General features: G+C 44.3%; 1 protein-coding gene across 1 annotated transcript; it reads right to left on the reverse strand.

Moving 5' to 3' along the window:
* Nucleotides 1-7: 7 nt before the first annotated feature.
* Nucleotides 8-16,067, reverse strand: ENTPD6 (ectonucleoside triphosphate diphosphohydrolase 6). The gene is made up of 14 exons (XM_052676269.1): nucleotides 16,026-16,067; nucleotides 13,404-13,741; nucleotides 12,524-12,600; nucleotides 11,665-11,808; nucleotides 10,445-10,520; nucleotides 8,852-8,887; nucleotides 7,659-7,747; nucleotides 6,266-6,345; nucleotides 5,558-5,622; nucleotides 5,108-5,209; nucleotides 4,000-4,140; nucleotides 3,392-3,448; nucleotides 1,052-1,164; nucleotides 8-821 (listed from the first exon to the last, which is right to left on the reverse strand). The coding sequence occupies exons 2-14, from the start codon at nucleotides 13,660-13,662 to the stop codon at nucleotides 732-734; spliced, it is 1,329 nt and encodes a 442-aa protein (XP_052532229.1). The 5' UTR covers nucleotides 13,663-13,741; nucleotides 16,026-16,067; the 3' UTR covers nucleotides 8-731.
* Between the last annotated feature and the right edge of the window lie 2,237 nt (nucleotides 16,068-18,304).

The following is an 18,304-nucleotide window of genomic DNA, read 5'->3' on the forward strand; positions in this document are numbered from 1 at the left end:
CCCCATATATTAAGTATATTATTTATTTTATATGTGGCTCAAGGCAATTCATCTTCACTCAGTGTGGCTCACACAAGCCAAAAGGTTGGACACCCATACTTTAGTCCTACAGCAGATATAGGCTCTGATTCATGCTTGTCTGTATCCTGCTTCTACAGCGCTCCCAAACTTTGCTGCTTCATCAATTGAAAACCAGAGCTGAGACTTCCACACTGCATTTCAAAGCTGCTGCCTGTCAGCAGCACATCTGTGTAAATGTATTGTATTCACATGCACACTTAAGCTCTTTTTCAAACATCCAAGTAGCAAAATAAAAATTATCACTGGAAACTGCTGACAAACAGGAAAAAACACCTTGAAAAGAGCATAAAGAGTTCCCTCTGTATTGACCATTTACTACGTTGATTTCAGCACAGTACAAGTGAATAGTACAGGCACATTTCAAAAAGGTGTGGTTTTCTCATAGAGATCATAGGTGTCCTGCAGAGTGCTGGTTCTCCTTCAATGATGATCAAGTTTTACAGGAATTTGACAAGAGATGCTGTACAATCAAGGCTTATTCCATAGAAACTGCACTATGCACTGTAAGAAAAGAGCTTGTGATGGATGGGACTTGGCAGGGAAGGAGCTGAGCTTCTGAGAACCTCCCAAGGGATTCAGGAAGCCAAAAATCCTTCCCCTGTGTTGTGCTTCCAAAACCCGACATCCCCAAAAGTCACCTTCAAGGAGCTTTAGTACTGCAGTCTATTGAGTGAGTCAATGTAATGAAAGGTGGCTCCCAATGCCCAGCTCGTCTCAACATTGTTGATTTTCCGGGCAAGCTGGAAAAAAAAAAAAAAAAAAAAAAAAAGAAGTTTAAATATAATTTTCTGTGAAAACAAAAACGTAAGGTGAATATAGTGCTGAAGGCTATGACAACTAGTTAGCACCATTATAGTGTCACTCCACCCAAATCATAAAGCGTGTTGTAGCAAGAAGGGAAATCCGAACTACTGGCATGATGGCTTGGCCATCTTCTGCCCACTCTCAGCGATCTGTTTTTGTGCACTACCTTAAAGACTTGGGTCTTTGGGAAGCCCAGTTCTTGCAGGAGGAAGGTGATGTATGTGAGGTCCATGCAGAGAAAGGGGCTGCTTCCAGGGCTGATTTCCATGGTCTTGCACACTAAATAAAAAGAAAGAGGTGTCAGAATGTTCATGGTGAGCTCAGGCCTAGCATCAGCCAGCTCTGAAAAACCTCAAACAAATCCTTAGACCACTTCTTGTAACTTGTGTTCCACATCTATGAAACCTGTTAAAATAGCATTCAAAAGATATCCTTGTGTTTGCAGATGCCCAGGAACTTGGGCACACAAGAAGGAAGAGTAAAGCATTGCCTCTCTTACCCAAAGACAGCTGAGTTTACTGTACTTCCAAGGGCAAGTAGAAAAATGGGCCTCCAACTGTTCTCATGTTTACTGTAAAACTTTAAAATATCAACAATTTCAAGTGTGCCTACATCTGCTTTGTGCAGAAAAAAAGTTGTCAGCAACTTGGAAAAACAAACATTGTGAAAACTCTCCACCCTATCCCAATAAAGCTTGAATGCTGAGCAGTTTGTTTTCTTCCCATTAGAAAGTTCCTCAATCGTATGCATTCAACAGCTGATGAAAAAAAATAACAAAGAAACTTAAAATAAAAAGCAGTTCCTTTCTCAAGATGGATCATACAAAAAGTAGTTCAGAAGTTAGAACTGCAACAATTGCTCAGTGATTCATAAAGTTTACCAAAAAGTCCCAACCCGATGTCATTTACCTGGACCTGAGCAAGGCCTTTGACATGGTCCCCCACCACATCCTCATCTCCAAATTGGAGGGAAGTGGATTTGATGGGTGGACGACCCGATGGATAAGCAATTGGTTGAAAGGCCGCAGACAGAGGGTGGTGGTCAATGGCTCTATGTCCAGGTGGAGGCCGGTAACAAGTGGTGTCCCCCAAGGGTCTGTCTTGGGACCGGTGCTCTTTAACATCTTTATTAATGACATCGATGAGGGAATTGAGTGCACCCTCAGCAAGTTTGCTGACGACACCAAGCTGAGTGGTGCGGTTGATACGGCGGAAGGAAGGGATGCCATTCAGAGGGACCTCGACAGGCTTGAGGGCTGGGCTCGGGTGAACCTAATGAGGTTCAACACGGCAAAGTGCAAGGTTTTGCATTTGGGCCGGAAGAACCCCAGGCACCCGTACAGGCTGGGAGGAGTGGGCCTTGAGAGCAGCTCGGCAGAGAAGGACCTCGGGGTCCTGATGGACGAGAGACTTAACATGAGCCAGCAGTGCGCTCTGGCAGCTCGAAAGGCAAATGGGATCCTGGGCTCCATCAGGAGAGGGGTGGTCAGCAGGGAGAGGGAGGTGATCGTCCCTCTCTACTCGGCTCTTGTGAGGCCCCACCTGGAGTACTGTGTCCAGGTGTGGAGCCCTCAGTACAAGAAAGACATAGAGATCTTGGAAAGGGTCCAGAGGAGGGCGACTAAGATGATCAGGGGGCTGGAGCACCTCCCCTATGAGGACAGGCTGAGGGAGTTGGGCTTGTTCAGCCTGGAGAAGAGAAGGCTGCGGGGCGACCTCATTGCAGCCTATCAATACCTGAAGGGAACCTACACCCAGGAGGGGAGTAAACTCTTCAGAAGGGCTGACAACAGCAGGACTAGGGGAAATGGATCAAAGTTGAAGGAGGAAAGATTTAGGTTGGATGTTAGGGGGAAGTTCTTCACAAGGAGAGTGGTTAGGCCCTGGAACAGGCTGCCCAGGGAGGTTGTGGATGCCCCGTCCTTGGACGTGTTCAAGGCCAGGTTGGACGGGGTCCTGGGCAACCTGATCTGAATGTGTGTGTTTGGTGGCCCTGCTAGGCAGGGGGGTTGGAACTACATGATCCTTGAGGTCCCTTCCAACCCAGGTGATTCTGTGATTCTGTGATTCTGTGATTCTGTAACCCAGTTTGATCAAAGCCTGTGCAGTAAAAAAGGAATGATTACGTTTGTAAATCTGAGGCAATTCTCTCTACAGCCAATGAAGCAAAAGAGGCTACGAATCAGCTTCCTCTTGTTTCCAACTAGCAATCAAACACATGAACAAAAGAAAAAATACACAGGATTATTAGAACAGGTTACTTGCATGCAGTGTTAACTGGCAAGTTTACTAGTAATTATCAACAGAGCTTTTAAATGTGTTACAAGAAAACTAAATCACAAAAATAAAAAGTTGAGATTTTCAGAAACAAGCAGAAATAAGCACAGATTCTCCAAAAAGAGGTGCTCAGTATTTACTTAAAAAAAAAGAGAGGCTTCTTTGCATTTCAGACATTTGTCACGTAAATTTGCACACAATTACTAGTCCTGTTTGTGTCTTTTACTTACCATACTTAGCTGCAACTTCAAAATCATTGGCCGTTAAGCTTCCTCCTTTTTCTTTATCTGAAAGAAAAAGAGTCATAAGTTTGTGTGCTTTGTGTAAAGGCAATAGTAGGTTCAAGTTGTAAAAAGAGGTCATAAAAGTTGTTTGGAAGTAAGCCTGAAATCGATGACAAAATTCACAGTTGCTTTAAAGGTACAAGAACCTTTATTAAGGATTTTTAGATTGAAAACCTCATTTTATGAAGAATTTAGTTTCCTAAAACTAGTTTCCTAAAGAAACAGTTTAAAGACTTTTCACACTTCCACATGTCTTTACTACCCTGTCCTGTGATGCTTGCACACTGTTAACACCTTTGGCCAGATCTAACATATTAAATCTGAAATTATCCATGAAACAAAGAGGAGGGGTTAAGTTTGTCCCTCCTAGTCAGAGGTCCTATTTCACAACCTCAGTTTCTTCTATAAAGAAATGCAATAGCATTCAATATCCACTTGAGATCAGTGTACCTCAGTACCCATGACAGCTCAGGACAGCATCATGATGTGTATCACTACTACCGTCTGTTTCAGAACCTGTCATTTTAAATGAAATGAAATGAAAACAGACATACCTATGAGACCAACCTCTGCTGCACAGTCATAGTAGTAGGAGAAAGCATAAAAGTCCAAGTCCTTCACTTCCTCAGCTTTATGTACTTTCTTGTAGAGCATCTTTGCCACTTTGTTAGAACAAGATTCATACAGAGGCTCACCTAAAAGAATGCAAAGACAAGCGGGATATGACAGGTAGGCTAAACAAACACAGTTGCTGTAGCAAGTACAAGGAGACAGGCTCCCTTTCACACAGTAGCACTTACTGAATTCTTACACGTTCTTAACAGAGAACTGAAACAACACACCTGCATCTTCTCCCAGTGTTAGCTCTGACCATCCTCAGGTTGGAACCATATACGTGACACGTATATTGGGCCCCTCACTGCAAGAAAGACATTGAGGCCCTGGAACGTGTTCAAAGGAGGGCAACAAAGCTGGTTGAGGGGGTCTGGAACACAGGCCATATGAGGAGAGGCTGAAGGAGCTGGGAATGTTCAGCCTGGAGAAGAGGAGGCTCAGGGGAGACCTCATTGCTCTCTGTAACTTCCTGAAGGGAGGTTGTAGTGAGCTGGGGGTCGGCCTCTTCTCTCATGTCATTAGTGATAGGAGCAGGGGGAATGGTTTCAAGCTACGGCAGGGGAGATTCAGGCTGGACATGAGGAAGTATTACTTTTCAGAAAGGGTGGTCAGGCACTGGAATGGATGCCCAGGGAGGTGGTGGAGTCACCGACCCTGGGGGTGTTCAAGGAAAGGCTGGATGTTGTGCTGAGGGACATGGTTTAGTGGGAGCTATTGGGAATAGGTGAATGGTTGGACTGGATGATCTTCTAGGTCTTTTCCAACCTTGGTGATTCTATGATTCTATGATTCTATGACATCAGGGATGAACAATACAATTTGAGGCAGATGGATATCAAAAGGGAGTGCCCAGTTCCAACTGCATTACTACTAACAGCTTTACTGACTGGACAGACACACCACAGCATGAGAGGCAACATTTGTAGAATGCATATCAAGAAAGTTGGACAGAAGAGTACACAGATAATTTCCAAGAAGCTGAAAATATATAATTTACTTTGCTACTAGCTGGCCTAGACAGGAAGAGACAGTGATAAAGCACTATACCTGCCTTCTGTCCTTTAATTTTGTACAATATCTCAGCATGTTGCCACTCAGATTTGAAGCCAGGTGGTAAACAAGGGCTGATCAGTTCCTCACCTTCTCCTACTGCAGAAGTAAAATAAAGGCACTTTAGAGAAAAACACGAGGAGTTAATTTTAGCATCCTCATCCCCAGCCCTGCTTTTTTCTGAACCACATGCTTAGTAATGCATCTCTAAGTACCAGTCGTGGCTTTAGGGTCCCACAACCTCTAAGGTTGTCAGGAATCCATGTCTTCTGGGATCCGTTAGTGTCACTTTGTATATTTGTCTCAAATACAGTCAGCCATGGCGACAGGAATTTGCCACCACTCAGGCACCTTCACTTCAGTGGGAAGGGGACAGATGACCTTTTTCTCTACAACACAGCAGTGCGCTCTCTACCCAGAGCCAAGACTTGAGTGCCTGTAACTTACAGGGTTTTCCTTCAACTCCTCCTAAAATGGCGAGCCTTGCCGACATCAGCCCAAGTCCCAGGTAACTGCAAAGGGAAGAAAAGCCTCTGTGAACAACAAGCATCCTTCCTCTGATACTCCACTGACAGCTTGGGTAGGACATGCCTGTTTCCTCTATGTGGTCCCAGCAAAACAGCTCAAGTCGGTAGCTAATGTCCATAAGGGGAATGGTGTGACAGCCCAGTGTCATATTATCCTTACCCAGAAGGATGATCTGTCCTTGTAAAAGCACAGTGAATAGCTGTCAACTATAATCTGTCTCCTGAAAGACTGGGAATGCTTCAGGCATTCTTCTAACCTTTCTCTTACCCTCCTCAAAGTCAGCACAACCTCCAGCACGTAGCATTGACTTTTTCTAAGCCCCAAAACATTCCACAGCAAACACAGGTGGGAAGGAGCTGCTTCCCTCTGCCCGAAACAGCAGGTACAGAGGCATTTTCAAAGCAAGAGGTGGAGCTAAAGCCCCTCATTTTCTCAGCCATCAGACTGCTTGCCTGCCAGTTGATCTGCACAGCTCCCTCCCTACTCCAAGAGCTTGTGTGGACGGTGACTTGACTCAGGTTTCTCCACTTCTCAGGACTCATCTGAACTTCAGCAAAATGCCTGGGTCTCACTGGCTTCACTGAAAGTAATTTATTTTTACAGTATGGCCTCTTTCTCACAACTGACCTGTAGGAATATAGCTTGTAGGTGCTGTTAAACATCTGAAATGAAGTTGTATGGCCAGCTGGTGATGTCTGGAGAGTTGCCTGAGGGAGACAAAGATGTTATGGCAAGGTTACTGCCAGCAATGGCAAACATCAGCAACACAACCTTTCAAACCTTTCAGCCTTCCAAACGTAGAACAGTCCAGGCATGGTTCAGAGACAAAGAATGGCTTCTCGAGTATTTTAGTTTGACCTCTGACGTTTAAGATGACCAAAAAACCCAGAGTTAAAATATGGACTTCACATGAGAGTAAGAACTGATTACATCTATATTCACACCAAAATGGTCGGTAATTTTAATTAGAAAGGAATCCTTATTCCAGCTCTTAACTGCTTTTGTCGAGTTGATACAGAAACTGCTTCTTCATATGATCTCTATGAGGTAAAACTATGGCAAATAATGAGAAAACTGGGCATGTAATTCTCCAGTGAATTCAGCTGCAAACTGCCACAAGCTGGAGGAAAAGCGCATCACTGTGCTTGCTAAGAAACAGAGTGAGGACCCGCCTGTGGTCTGAGGAAATGAAAGGATAACTGTCTAAGGCACTGTGCAGCCTCTTTTCCAAGAGCACCACATCAGCAGGGGGCAAAGCACAGGCTGCTCATGCCTAGCTGCTCGTATCTTGTCACCTCCTCTGAGTCCTGAATTTCCACATCCCGAACTCCTCACATCCCAGCACTCTGCTGTGAAAGCACAACACCTTGATCAGCTCAGGTTTGTGCATTTGGATACAGCATCCTTATCCTCTGCTTCTGCACAGCTTTACTACAAACTCTGCTAAGGCCAAAACCTCATTACTCTATACACACAGGTCTTCCTGCTCACAGAACACCTAAAATAATGCCACCACAGGAACACAGGAAGCTGAAATGACAAACATCAGCATGTATTTCTAACTGCATAATGAGAGTTGCTCCTAAGAAAGCATTCATTGCATTCATTTGCAAAACAGTGAACTCGGGAAAGCTAGAAACAAGGATGGAGAAGGAATCTTATGTTCTTAAAACACAGTATAAGCCAAATGTCGGGCTTGGATTCATTAACAGCATTCCCTTTGAGGTCTTCATTTTACCCAGAGCAAACAGAGTCAAAGATTAACACTCTCAGGATGCTGTATTGTCCCTAACACAAAGCAGCCCTGGCAGTTTCACCGCATGCACCAACCCATGGAGTTGGAACAAGACAACCAGCAGAATGTGAATGCCTCCATTACTGCCTGTAACAAGGTGTATGTGACCAAATAATAAGGGCTCTTCTGTCAGAAGCAAGGCTTCACATCACACCCTTGGCCTGTTTCTGAACCTGAGCAGTTACTGATTTCTGCACCAACATTTCCATACAGTGTTCACATTACCTCAGTGCGTGGAAGGAAAGTGATCTGCGTTGATCCACCACCCAAATCCAGCATTCCTACACTTCTCTTCTGCGGATCATCTAAGCTACCTAAAATATGAGACAGAACAGATAAAGCCACAGTGGACATAGTGAGAATGAAGCAAGGAATAAAACCAGAAGTAGAGCTGTAAAGCAGAATGACAATCTAACTTCATTGGTCAGCTTCCAGCCAGCACTAGATCATAACACTGACTGCTAGTCATTTACCTGTGCTTTATGAGGGTGACATGAAAATCTTCCAAGTGGCACAGTTTGTGTTATTTCCCTGATGGCTGTTCAAGCCCTAATTATAGCAGCTTTGGTTACTGGAATCCTAAACATTTTTCAGTGGATGCAAGGACCCTTTTGCAAACTTTACTCTCATAACCACTTTGAAATGCAAAAGAACGTGGTTTTCCTGGCCATCTCTCCCTGGTCTCACAGCAGTATTTTGTAGCTTCATAAAGCCAAGGGGATGAGAGAATGAAGAGCTGGCCTGACAGACTGGCCTCCCTTGGAAATCTTCTTGCTGCTAACCCATACTTCTCATTTAAATCCAACTCTTCTCAGATCAATCTTTCAAACACACCTTCCTGACAACCTCAGTGTGTGCCAACTACTGGAATATATAGCTCATGAGAGATAATGCTGGAAGATCATTAACCTTTCTGATACTTCCCATGAGCAAAAAAGCTTTACAGCACTTGTCGTAAGGCTCTGCACACTGTGCTGACTGCTTGGAAGGCAGACTGGTCTGCTTATTGCCAAAGCAGACTTCAGCTTAGTTTTTCTACAGCCATCCCTTCCTATGTGTAAACACTGACTTCTATCTTATAAATCTGTAGGAAAGTACAACACTACTTTCACACTGTGCAACTGTGAAGCAGTTCTAGAAAATTACTAAAAAACACAGAGCTTGTGGGGAACTGTAAAAAGGAATTAAATGCTCTGTTACCTTATAAGAAACTCGAAGAACGACTACATGAACATCAAGGAAAAGGGATTAAATTCCTCAATCCTAATAACTTAAGTGGTCCAGGCCAAAAACAACTGATGACTTAATTCTAGATCCTTCTTTCTCCAAGCCAATGAATGAACAAATAATATACAGGGGCAGAAGACAGTATACACAGCATTAGGCATATTTTCATAGATAAGCTCATATAAACATACCTGTTAAAAAATTTATTGTGATCCAGGCTGAAATACCTAACAAGGAAGAGATTCAGAAGATGCACTGTTAGATCACATAGCTTCATTTTATCCAACAGTAACAACTAAGATGAGCCATACAACAAGGTGTTCCTGCTTTAGTATCTTTTTAGCTGGAGGTATTTTAAGGTTTTCTCACATGCTTTCACTGCACCATCTAAACAAAACAATAGCAAACCACAGCTAGTCATCTAAGCACAGAAAGAGGCGCCAAGACTATCAGTCACAAGCTCCTTTGCCCCTGTTTCACAAATGGACAATTTCTAATACAAAATTCCCAAACAATATCTAGCTGAGAACTGAGCAGGAAGGACTTCCAAGAGGAGCAAACAGAATTGGTTCTGCTGAGCTACTCTGACCCAGCTTGCCCCAAAGCCATTGCTTCCACAACTGTCAATGTCCGTCAAAAGCCAAAATTAGATGCCTGGAACAAATAGAATGACCTTCTACACCAGAGCTTATGTGGTGCTAGGAGGAGAAGCCCTGTATACAAAATGCCTAGAGAACTTGGTTCTTCACAGGTCAAAAACCTCAGTTTGAAGTCCCAAAGGCTTCACTGGCTTCAGTCCTTAGCTATGTAATAAGGAAATTACCTACATTCACATTGTTCATTTTCTAGAAAAATACCCATTGGCAAGCTTTTGTTTGATGTGAGGCATTTGATTTAGCTTTTGAATGTTAAGAATTTTCATCTTTTCAGTGTTTAAATTTTCCCTGTTTTCCTCAAGGCACTTCTGCAAACCACACTGTTTCTGTCCTTTTATTGTTTTGTAAACCTTTCCTCTACGAATTAGGTGAATTAATGGCCTTTATGTTAACAAATTAAAATATTTATCCATTTGGTTAAAATTAAGGCACACTGAGGAACAAGTTCTTGTTCAACCTTGGCTAAACCAACTGTTAGAACTATGAACTTAAAATGAAGACAATTAGTGTCTTTCTTCCATGAAGCAGTAAAAAAGAAACTCATAAGCAGTCCAAATCAGCAGCTACTTTCAAGTTTTGTTTCTAAGTAAGTTAAAAACACTTCAACACTAAGTAACCCACAATTTAGAAATTCTCCTTTGAATCACTTCAAGTGAAGACTGATTCTGGGTTCGGTCCTCAGCTCTTTTTTGATAAACATCAGTGTACTTTAATAGTTATTTTCTCTATATAACTTTTTTTTTTCAGGTTCAATTCACAATCACAGTTATTAGATCAGTTGCAAGCTCAGATGAGTATAATCCAAAGCAGGGTGTGTGCAGAAGCAGTTGTTGAAGCCCATCTCAACAAGCAGATATACAAAAAACCTTCCTAAAGTGCTGACTGCCCAGTGGCCTCCTGCTGATCCCACAGGAACTGCCTGGCACTCAGACCTTTGAAAGTCAGGACAGAATTCAGGACTTCACCTCAGAAAATGTAGCACAAAATCTCTTTGGCAGGCACAGCCTGAGGTAGTATAAAAACTATCAAACCTGCTACTTAGAGGTTCCTATTACCCTCAGTGAAGTCCTGCCACAGTGCAGTAGAAATCTCAAGAACTGCAGAAAAGTTCCTCAGAAGTAAACCTACCTTCATCAGTTCCATTCATTATCGACACACAGTTGTCCCTCACGAAGAAAGGGGAAGCCTGAAAAATCTCCTTCACCTGTAGTTCGAATAAAAGCTACACTCAGAGAAATCTTTTTCTTTCCATTTGAAAGGAAGGGTATTTATTTAAACTCTGGTTTTACACAAGTATTCCTTTTCTTGGGCCAGATTCCTTAAGTTCAAGAGCTCAGTAAGCATCAGGCTGTGCTAAACTATAAAAGTCAGTGATTTACATGCAGTTTGGTGAAGAAACAGAACAGACAGGTGGGTGTTCAAACATGAAGACTGCTCAGAAATGCTGATAACATGGGTAGGGTATGGTGGTAGATATGCTGGTAACATTTCACTCTTGCAGTGAGCAACACATGGGGTATGAATATCTAAAGGAGAGAAAGGAAATGGACACTCATGGTTTCACAAATGCCCAGGGGATGGCATTTTTTAACATGAGTATGTTGGCTGTTAGAAGTCTGCACTGCACCCTGCAAGAGGCAGTAAGACCCTATGTTTCTTGTGTCTCCTCAAGCAACTACTTTAAGAGTTGCATTAGTTCCAGCTGAAATTTGGTATGGAAAAAAGAACAGACTGTCTTGTAGGCAGCAAAGAACAATATGGACAATATTGGTTTAAACCACAACACATTTCTTCCTTCCAGTCACTGCTGAGAAAAAGAGTACATTTAGGGCACTAAATTTTCCAGCAGCTGTAAGATCTAGGACATAATATTTTTATTTTTAAAATACTTGTCATGGTTTAAAATATCAAACATTTTACGTGCCTGTAAATACAATTCACATTATTTCTAACCAATATAGAGCCGAGGAACCTTGCAGCAGCAGGCTGATAACACGACAAATCAAACAGGAGAGCTTTTCCCAGAACAGCAGGATTCTGGTCAAAACCACCAACAAACCAGTGCACCAACAAGTCTCTGATTTCTGTTAGAAGTATCACATTATGCTTGTTATGTTGCATGTTGTTTCCAGGCTTATTTGGAGCTGTCATTATTCCTCTATGTCTGTACTCATACAATTCCTTAATCTGAACCCATCTGAGATCAGGTGACTGTGCAGCGCTTTCAGAGTAAAACGACAGGAATGACTCATACATACGAAGCATAAAGGAGCATGTGCTTTACACAGAAAGGAACAAATATTGTCATAGAATTTCTGGAAAGGAAACTGAAAGACAAGAAACAGTACCTTATCCAGCAACTTCTGAGCCTTTTCTCCTGGCAGCAACCGCAGGCCAGCTGTAGCTTTCAGGACCAGAGGAGTAAACTTCCAGAGTTCCATAGGAACTTCCTTCTTCGCCACCTCCAGGAGCTCTGTTATTCCTTGTCCACTCTGTGAGCAGAGAAAGAACCCCCAAAAAAGGATCTTAGAAACTCTTAAGATTTGCCTTTCTTGGAAGGGCAAAAGGGTGATCAGAGGAATCTAAGTGTGGAACAGGGAGAAGTAAAGACCAAAAGGAGCCAGAAGGCATATAGGTATAACTGGGTTTATCCATCAGCAAGTTCAAAAACAAAAAAACTCACTCTCAAACAGTGCCACTGCCAAACAATACCAGAGGTTTGGCTACAAAAATCAAAATCAATGTGATAAATCCTTGGGCAATAAAGCCCTTTGGGGCTAAGAAAACACTATGAGCTGTGTTCATGTCTGGCTCAGCAAGTCTCCACATCCCTGTGAGTCAGAAGATGAGGCAGGCAGTGACTTGATACTTGGCCTGTTGGGTTTTTTTGATTCTTCCCCTGAGAATCTACTGCTAGTCCCTTTTGGAGATGGCTCAGCTCCAATGCAACCTCGCTCTTTTGTCATATTCTTAAGCACACAGAAAATATTAAGGCAGGGATACGAAAAGCATCAGCTCTTCTTAATTGACATAAGCGAGCAGAATAAGATGCATTTGGTTCCTTGATCCTCTGACAGCTGACCAATTTTTCCTATGGGTTTGTATCATTTGGAGACCGATCTGAGACAGTTCAGCAGAGATGATCTGCATGGCATATCAAGAACAGGAGGCTTTAGGGCACGTGAACTCTAAGAGAAACAAGAATACCTTTTCGACATCATCAGCGTATGCAGACAGACCTGGCTTCAGCGCTTTAAACGTCTCATGGGTTAACTTGGGAGTCTCTGTTCAAAAGCAGTATTCCAAAATAAGTACTGGTACAAATCATTTGGATACACAAAAAGAAAACCATAGTACAAATTATATCATTAGGCACTAATGAGAATAAACTGAAGCCTCTGCTTAAAGAACTATCAAAGGCCATCAAATCTGTTAAACACAGCCTCCGCTATGGAATTAGCTCTCTACAAAACTATTTGTTAAAGCTGACTGTGCTGGTGTGCACCATACGTGTATTTTTTTGCACACATCAGACACATCACTAGATCATAGAATCATAGAATTGTTCAGGTTGGAAAAGACCTTAAAGATCATTGAGTCCAACCACGACCTAACCATACTATACTAACAACCCTCCGCTAATCATGCCCCTGAGCACCACATCCAAAGGTTTTTAAACACATTCAGGGATGGTGACTCAACCATCTCCCTGGGGAGGCTATGGTACAAGTTCTCTTTGATCCCTTACCCCTTATATAACCCCGTTATATGCAGCCTTCCAAACTACACAGGTAACAAGGGCCACATGTTTCAGCATGCTCAGCTCTGGCTAAATTTGACTCTAACAAAAGTCAGTGGAAGTTTTACCACCATTTTCAATGGCAGCAAAGAGCGAGACCTAAGCATTTTGGAAAGCTGCAGGATAGACAATTACATGAACATGCAGGCAAGGCAGCATGGGTCCCTCTTGGCGGCTCTAGAGAAAGCTGAAGCACATTTATGCAAGTACTCCCTAGAACAGAACCATCAATAGGCTGCACCACAATTTATGGAGGAGTTTGCATATTGCGCCATGCACAAGCCGTACCTTTTGGCTGCTGTGTAAATTTAAAAATATGGATGCGAGTTCCTGTGCTTCCCGCATCAAACATGATTCCATAGAAGACTGAGAGATCTGCGGTCAGCGCCTGACGGTTCAGTTTGTCTCCAGTGCTTTCAGCAATTCCTTCCGTTGCTGCCACAAGCGCTTTGGAATCCAAGTGCCATTTCATGTATGCGACGTAAAACGCTATGCACGCCAAAATCCCAAACGCAAAGAACCGCTTTGATATCTTCATGGCTTCCATTTATCAGATGTTTTGTTTCCTTCTGTTACCGAATGCTTTATTTCTGTTTCACACAGAATAAGTGGTTTCCCCATCACTCCTACATCCAACAGAAAAGAAAGATGTGTTTTACTTTCTAAACAGGGAGAAAGTATTCTAAAAAGAAAGAGGTAAAAGCATGATGATTATTTGATGACAGACTTGTGGAAATAAACTTGACTTGAGCTTTAGTTAAATACTTAACTGTCAGTGGTAAATATGTTCATAGCACCATAGAGGTGTTTGAGTTGGAAGGAACCCTCAAAGGCCATCTAATCCAACCCCTCTGCAATGAACAGGGACACCTACAGCTCCATCAGGTGCACAGAGCCCTGTCCAGCCTGACCTTGAGTGTCACCAGGGTTGGAGTTTCTACCACATCTCTGGGCAACTTTGCCAGTGCCTCACCACCCTTATTTAAGAAACGACTTCCTTGTGTTCAATCTAAGTCTCCCCTCTTTTAGTTTGAAATCACTTCCCCCTGTCCTATTACAACATACTCTGCTAAAGAGTCTGTCCCCTTCTTTCTTACGTCCCTCCCCTTGAAATACTGAAAGGCTGCTCTGAGCTCTTCCTGGAGCTTCTCTTCTCCAGGCTGAACAGCCTCAGCTCTCTCAGCCTGTCCTCGCAGAGGAGGTGTTCCATCCTTTGGATTGTTTCCTGATAGTTGGGCATGACTGTCAAAGAAAGCAACCGTCCACTGCAACAGAGTGTGGAAAAAAGCCTTACACACAGTGACAGAGTCCTGGTTGCATGTAAAAGGATTTATGCCTTCAGCTTCTTCAGTAGAGTGAGACTAAGGTATCAGCTAAACTCTTCAGAGATCAAATCTATCTTGACAAATCCAGGGAAACTTGCAGCTAGATGTGTAAAATGACTTTATCAGGATCATGCAGTGTCCTGCATTCATAAAGCTGGGATTATGCTATGAACTGCTTGTAAAATTGGTTCTAGCAGCAAATCCCTCTCTCTCATGCTGCCTGTCCCAGACATGGAAAGCCTCCACGGCAGCTGGATGCCTGTAACACTGCACACTGCTTTCCCACTGGTTCATAAGGTGTATTTCCATTCTTCTTCAGAATGTCACTGAGACCTACAGCAAATTTTAAGATGTGAAATAGCATAAATATATATATATTTTTCCCACTCTTCCTGAGGCCTACAAAAGAACTGAGAAAGGAGAAACCAGAGAAACTGGATTTCCTGTCTATAGCAGGGGTTAGAACTAGATGACCTTAAAGGTCCCTTCCAACCCAAACCATTCTATGATCCTATAAGCTTAAACTGAAGGGGGACGGAACCTCGAGAGGCTTCCTGTTCAAATCACAGGCAGCTGTGGGGATCCAACAGTTGCTGAGGACTTTACCCCCATTGGATCCTAGACAAGGATGTCCCTCCCACAACCTCTCTGAGCAACCTGAATCATGTGCAGTTATCTTTGTTTGTTCCTGGATGACAAAGGAGTGCCCAGGAGACTGGACTTGGGTGTGGTGGTGATGGGCTGCCAGTTGGACACGATCATCTTAGTGCACTTTTCCAACCGCAATGACTCTGTGACTCTATGAATGTAAAACCAGTGTTTAAGGAAGAAGATGGAGGGAGTTGGGCTGGTTCCCAACACCAGGAAAGAAACTACAGGAGAGCACAACAGAACACTTGTACAGGTGTCCACGCAGACACCTCGATGACTAAAAAGCAGTCAACGGTGATTTAGGGTGAAAAAATTACTTATCCCTACTTTGTTTGGCAGTGTAATGAAAAAGAGGAAGGAATCCAGTCACTGAAGCTGACTTCAAGGAGGTTTTGACAGTGGCAATCGGTTGATGACGGGAATTTAGTGGATAATAGAGGGCGAGTGGGAGGAATTTAAAATTCAAGGGGATTGTGGCATGCTGTCAAACGTTCTAGAAATGGAAGGAGGTGAGACTGCAGGCACAAACACAACCAGGAGCGATAATTACTGCACACTGTCCAGCCTTCCCGCTCTGAGAAAGGCCTCGGCTAGAGTTGCGGTGCCCAACGGCTGAAAGGAAAGCAGGAGCCGGATCCGTTCCGGACGCAGAGATGTGCGTGAGCTGAACGGGGAGCGGAGCAGGGACAGCCCCGAGCGCTGCGCAGCTCACGCCTTTCTGTCCGGCACACGCATCGGCTCCTCCCGGGGCTGGCCGGGGGGCGGAGAAGGGGACGCAGGGCTCGTTGCCGCCGGCAGAGCCCCGCGGGTCCCCGCCCGCTTAAACCGCGCCGCCCGGTAAACCTCCCTGCGCTCGGCCCGGCCCCGCCGCCCGCCTCCGCCCCCGCGCGGCTCCCGCCGCCCGCGCCCGCCCGGCCCCGTCGCCCGCACTCACGCCGCCGCCGCTGCCGGCTCCGCCATGGCGACACCGCTGGCACTGCGCAGGCGCGGGAGGCCGCCGGCAGCGGGCGAGGCGCTCATCGGGTGGCCCTGCGGCGTGCCGGGCATGGCGTGCTGGGTTGGGTTGGGCGCGGTGGTGTGAGGGGAGAACGAGAGCTGGGGCTGATGCCGCGGCCAGGCGCCTTCCAGGGGTGCCCAGCGCACCTGGGGCCTGTGTAGGAACGAGTGCTGGACGTTCTGTTCTGTGTAAGGAAGAATTCTTACGTGGAAAACGAGTATGCACAGAAAGTAACGTGGACTAGATGAGAATCTCATCTGGTCAAGCAGAAGCTCCTGTTGGCTCCCAGTTGTGGTAGAGTAAGGTCATCAAAAAGATAGTCAATAGGATTGCTACAGACCTTCAGCGTATCTGGTCAGACCCAGTCCTGACAAGAACTCTTTACCTGCAGGTTTTATCCAGCTGTGTTCTGGGCACAAAGTGTTGGTACATGGCAGCCAAGAATCCATCAGACGGCTGCTTTCCTCTGCAAGTGCACACTGTTCTGCTTAAGTCAGGCTCTAAATGGCTCTTTCACTTCAGTCACTTTGTGTTTTCCCAGTGAAGATGACACTGCTGCAGTACCCCTGCACCTAACCTGGGAGAAGAGCTGAAGTGGGAATCATAGGATCACTGAGGTTGGAAAAGACCTCTAAGGTCATCACGTCCAACTGCTGACCCATCCCCGCCATGCCAACTAACCCACATCACTCAGTGCCTCATCACCGTGGTTCTTGAACACCTCCAGGGACAGCAACTCCACCCTTGTTTTTCTTAGCAATTCAGTTTTCTACTTTTTTTTCAGTCCAAACAGAAGAGTGCTCCTTTCATCGCGTCTCCCCACTGCAAACCACACATATCTGTAGGATTTGCTGAGACATTGCCAACCTCCACATCCTCCCTGTATTGCCAACCTCCACATCCTCCCTGTATCCCTCACCCTACAGGTAGCTCTGTTGTCCCATCACTTACCTGAAGCCCAGGTGGCACATGCTGATTCCTCTGATGCCCTCTACTATGTTTCCCCATCATTTCTCCCTGACATTTCCAGCAAGGCGAGAATTGGTGTAGATGTGGCCTTTTCAAAGCTGTACCCATCCCAGCTATGCTATCAGACACACCAGACAGATGTAGAGTGGCCACTTCCCACAGAGAAAGCATAAATAAGATACTTCTCTGTCTCTACTGGGTACCCACCAGTTTCTGATGAACTCATAAATGTTAAATCTCTCTGAAACATTTATGTTTCTGTCATGTCTGGCTGAAACTATTAAGAGATTCAAAAGTTTTGGAGGGGCAGCAGGTGGGCAAAACAATCACATAAACCTCCCATTCTTAGAAGATTGGGATTAAAACATGCATCTGGCATATTAGTGTCTTACTCCTTCACTGGCTGCTTTGTCATTCTAGCTCTCTGTCTTTCTAATGATGCTGCAATGATTTCTGTGGCTGAAGTATTATGTGTTTGATCTTCCTGGCTTCTTTTCTTCCAAACTAGGCTATCATCCAGCAATAAACTCCAACTATGAAGCACTCTAGAACTGAGCCAAATTTGCAATCTGTAGGCTGGATGCAATACAGTGTGATAGATGATGTTAGTTGTTTCAAACTGGATTCATCTGCAATAAATGCTGAATGAGCTCCACCGTTCTGCAGTCAATTACAGTGTCCCAGAAGACATGAGTGATATTTTCAGTGGTGGCTCTGGCTGTGCTACCAGAAGACACAAACAGCCCTCCGTGTTGTTTCTTCCTGCTACTCGGTGAGCTGTGCACAGAAATGAGCCATAACTTTGAAAATGCTGCCTCAGCGTGGTCTTGTTGGTGTCCTACAGGACAAAGTTCTTCACAAATTTATCGTGACCTACATAATTGACCTATATTATGTGTCTCTTTGTTAAATAGGTTGCACTAATTAGAAACACAAATGGGAATGGCTTAGTGGTTATTTATTTCTATGGAGGTGGGTGCCTGCTGTCCGCAGTGATGTGCGGGAGGATAGTGTCCAGACTTCCCCCCTCTGGCCCTCTTCCATATTTGACCTGTGCTTGGATTATTGCAATAAATCTGGAAATGCTTCTGCTCTCGAAGAAAAACAAAACAAAACAAAACAACCCCATAATATTATTTTTATTGCTCTTCTAGACAAGGAGATAGATCTACATGCATGTCTGAATGCAAGACAGCAAGCATGAGGGAAGAGATGCAGCAAAATTGAAGTCCTTGATTCAGAGATCA

The sequence above is a fragment of the Tympanuchus pallidicinctus genome, unplaced genomic scaffold, assembly GCF_026119805.1.
Source record: "Tympanuchus pallidicinctus isolate F22 unplaced genomic scaffold, pur_lepc_1.0 scaffold1, whole genome shotgun sequence".
NCBI classification, from domain to species: Eukaryota; Metazoa; Chordata; class Aves; order Galliformes; family Phasianidae; genus Tympanuchus; species Tympanuchus pallidicinctus.